The sequence below is a fragment of the Myotis brandtii genome, unplaced genomic scaffold (genome assembly GCF_000412655.1).
Source record: "Myotis brandtii unplaced genomic scaffold, ASM41265v1 scaffold293, whole genome shotgun sequence".
NCBI classification, from domain to species: domain Eukaryota; kingdom Metazoa; phylum Chordata; class Mammalia; order Chiroptera; family Vespertilionidae; genus Myotis; species Myotis brandtii.
Genome location: NW_005361201.1, coordinates 1,040,143 through 1,043,474, shown reverse-complemented (window position 1 = coordinate 1,043,474; position 3,332 = coordinate 1,040,143). Strand labels below are relative to the sequence as shown.

At 44.3% G+C, this 3,332-nt stretch overlaps 1 protein-coding gene across 3 annotated transcripts in view; it reads right to left on the bottom strand.

Annotated features, from left to right (window-relative positions):
• Positions 1-3,332, bottom strand: part of HTATIP2 (HIV-1 Tat interactive protein 2, 30kDa) — an 18,260-nt gene that overhangs the window by 14,691 nt on the left and 237 nt on the right. The window contains exons 1-3 of one of the 3 annotated variants that reach the window (XM_005869401.2): positions 3,238-3,326; positions 2,744-2,939; positions 933-1,040 (exon numbers count right to left, since the gene is read on the bottom strand). In XM_005869401.2, coding sequence (XP_005869463.1) covers positions 933-1,040; positions 2,744-2,938 — 303 coding nt within the window. In that variant the 5' untranslated portion in view covers position 2,939; positions 3,238-3,326. Of the gene's footprint in view, positions 1-932; positions 1,041-2,743; positions 2,940-3,237; positions 3,327-3,332 lie in introns of those variants that run through there. The other 2 variants (XM_005869400.2, XM_014542234.1) reach the window with 2 other exon arrangements.

Genomic DNA, 3,332 nt, shown 5'->3' with positions numbered 1-3,332 from the left:
CCTTTTTTACCGCAGCGTAGTATTCCATTGTGTAGATGTATCACAGTTTTTTAATCCACTCATCTGCTGATGGGCACTTAGGCTGTTTCCCTGGATTCACGTTTTAGGTTGTCATTGGGACCAATAGTTCTTAAACATGTGTTCTCCTAATGATTCTGATGCATGGACCTGTTTATAAACCCACAATAAGCCCCATGGCAGCACTGTGGTCATGCATATTTAATGGACATGATTAGCTCCAGCAAGTAAATTCTGCTAGAGGGACAAAGTATAAGTAAGATGTATTAACACTTGCTCAAGATCTACACAGTAAGCTATGACTTCTAACTATGTAGTAAACTACGACTTCTAGATAAGGGCAATGCAATTTAGAGCACCATTAAAAATAAAATAAAATGTGCTGGAACAGTTCTGCGTCAGTTAAGGCTGAATCACCACTGGGGTTGAATCATTGCTGGGGCTGAGTCATCACTGGAGGCTAGCTGAATCGTGCCTCTGTTCTGATGTTCTATCCCAGAAGTTTAAAGCTTGGCACAAAAATAGGTTGAAGAAAATCACTCAAGTGAGAGAGAATGCTTTAAGTTTAAGATATTTATAAAGAAAAATAAAAAAAAAAAGCTTACTGCTAATAGCATGAGCTAGTTACTTTTATTCTGCTGTAACGGGTTTAGCCAGGGGATGTAGTGACAACAATATTTGCAAGACGATGTAAATACGCACACAGGCCTGAACTCAAGGATTACTTTGAAGGAAAGATGAACTTATCACTGCTATTCAAAGTACAGCAAAGGCGAGGGCAGCATATGAAATTTTCAATGATAAGAGCTTATTTACAATTAAGCACTGCAAATGAAAAGAAAAAGATTAAGTAAGAAAGGAATCTTTGACAGTACTGGCCAATGAACAGGGATAAGGATATATTTCTTCCTTACCGCCCCGGCTTTTTTTCTGGTGGTACCCAGGCAACAGAATCCAACATCATGACCTTGGAAGGCAGAAGCATAGTCGTCCAGCTTTTCAAAGTCCACCACTTTTTGATTCTAGACAAGAACACAGCTGAATAGAACTTGATGTCATTTTTTTTAAATAGCCCTCTACATTTGAAGAATAAATTACAGAGCATTAGTGAAGAGTCTGACCACTTAACATCAAATTTTGCAAGCTCATTTTCTCCCACCAATTAATCTGAATTTCAAATCAACAATGCACTAATACAGCCCTGGTACACATAATTGGACTAAGGGTGATCCAGATCTCTAAAGTCAGGTTCAATTATAATTTTCTCTTTGGAAAAATAAGACACCTGTCTGCATATTACCAAGAGGGATACCAATGCAATGAGGTATAATGTGGGTTAAGGATGGTGTTTGGAATCTCAAATACCTACATTGGAGTCTTGGGCCTGCTACTTCCTAAACATGTAATTTTGGCCAATTTATTTTTATCATATGCCTCAGTTTTTCAGGAGTAAAATGCAAATTATAATCTTTCCTTCAGCCCAATCCATGAACCACCTGCACTAAAATCAGCCAGCGGGTGGCTTGATAAAAGGGCATATTCTTAGGTCTCACACCAATACTTCTGAGTCAGAAACTGCTCTTTTTTAACTAGCACTGTTAGAAATTCTCATGTTCACTAAAATTTAAGCACCACCATCTAACCTAAGTTTGTTGTGAAACTTAAAAAAGAAAGTTTGAGAAGTTCTCATCCATCATCTTGGAACTCAAATAAAATGCTGCTTTCCTTCCCTACCATCACCTCTTTCAAAAGGATCTTCCTGGCACTGAACACAGCGCTGAAGGAAAATGTTTGCATTAAGTGCCTGACCAAAAGATGCGCCACCAAAATTAGACTATCAAAGCACAGACTCGATTTCAGTTTCTAATTACCAGAAGTATCGGGCACACCCCATGAAGCCAGACTAGGAAGGCTACATGTTACTGCCTGCAAAGATGTCCATTTTAAACAGAAAAGTCCTGAGGGACCAAAGACATATGCAAAATGACCTCAACTTGGACTTGCAGGAGTCAAGAACATTTATTTGTGAGACCATTTGTTATCCAAAATGTTCCACCTGTGAAACCTGTGGGACCAAGTTCTATTATTAGGGGGTCTCAGGATTACACTATAATTTACTGAGTTTCACAAATAACTCAGGACTCTCCACGAAGCTCAGACTTCAAATATTTAGGGTGTTTACACCACACTGAAGTCTGGTGTGTTGTTTGGTTAACCATGAAAGTGTAAGTGATAGTGAGGGGAAGGAATATTTCACTTACAGACACAACACTGCAGCCCTGGGAAGTCAGGCTGGGCAAAATCTTCTATGTGAGCCCTACTTTCAATTGCAGAGACTGTTTCTGCTGTGCAAAGCATTTCCTGATTCACTGACAAGGTTAGTGTGGAGTGAACAGGGAGACAAAACAAGCAAAGTGGACTGTCTCTAGAACTCAGATTGAATGACGCTGAAAGCAATGCTGTTCTGTCTCCCCAGCTCCCATTGCAATCTAGGCCCTGCCTTAGACTTTGCCCAAGGCCACACAGTGAGGGGAGGCCCGCCTGAACTTACAACCCAGGCCTCCAGCTTCCAGCAACTGGGCTCTCACAGACCGACCTCGGCCACATTTTGATCACCTCTTGCAGCGCCCACCACTGACGGGCAATGTTCAACCTTAAATTAAACACGAAATTCTGTCCACCCAGCTGAATCACTGCGGGTGCATTTTGGGTCTCAAATACCCACCACATTTTTATAAGCTTCCTCATCAAACGTCAGCTTCCTCCGGCCAATGACTGTGACCCTGGAAAACAGGCGCTGCTCCAGCAATTCCTTTAAGAGCGCTTTGCCTGTTTCCCCGCTGGCGCCCAAAATAAAGACGGATTTATTCTGCATCCGGAAGTCTTCCCGAAGCTTGGGCAGCGCCTCTGTCGCAGCCATGCTACAGAAATAACATCAACAGGTGCGGATCTTAGGGTGTGTAAGAGATGGTCTGGCTCACCCTGGGGAACAAGGAATGTGTGTTCGTTCTGGAGGAAGATAGTATTACTCTCCGCGGCCTGGGCCCCGGGGAAAGTGCTGAGTCACCTGCAGGGCGGGGTGCCAACCCACCGCTCCGAAGGGCCCACAAACTGCTGGCACCAAGCGGCCCCGTCCCCCCTTGTTACCCCAGGTTCGGATCCCTCCTTCCTCCGCAAAAGGGTGCGGGGCCCAGCTCTGTCCCCAGAGCAGTGGGTTACCTGGAGCCGGCCCCCGGCCCCGCGTCCTGGCATCGTAGCAGGAGCAGAGCGGCCACCAGCGCCGCAACCGCAGCCACTGCCCCCGCGCTCAGCGC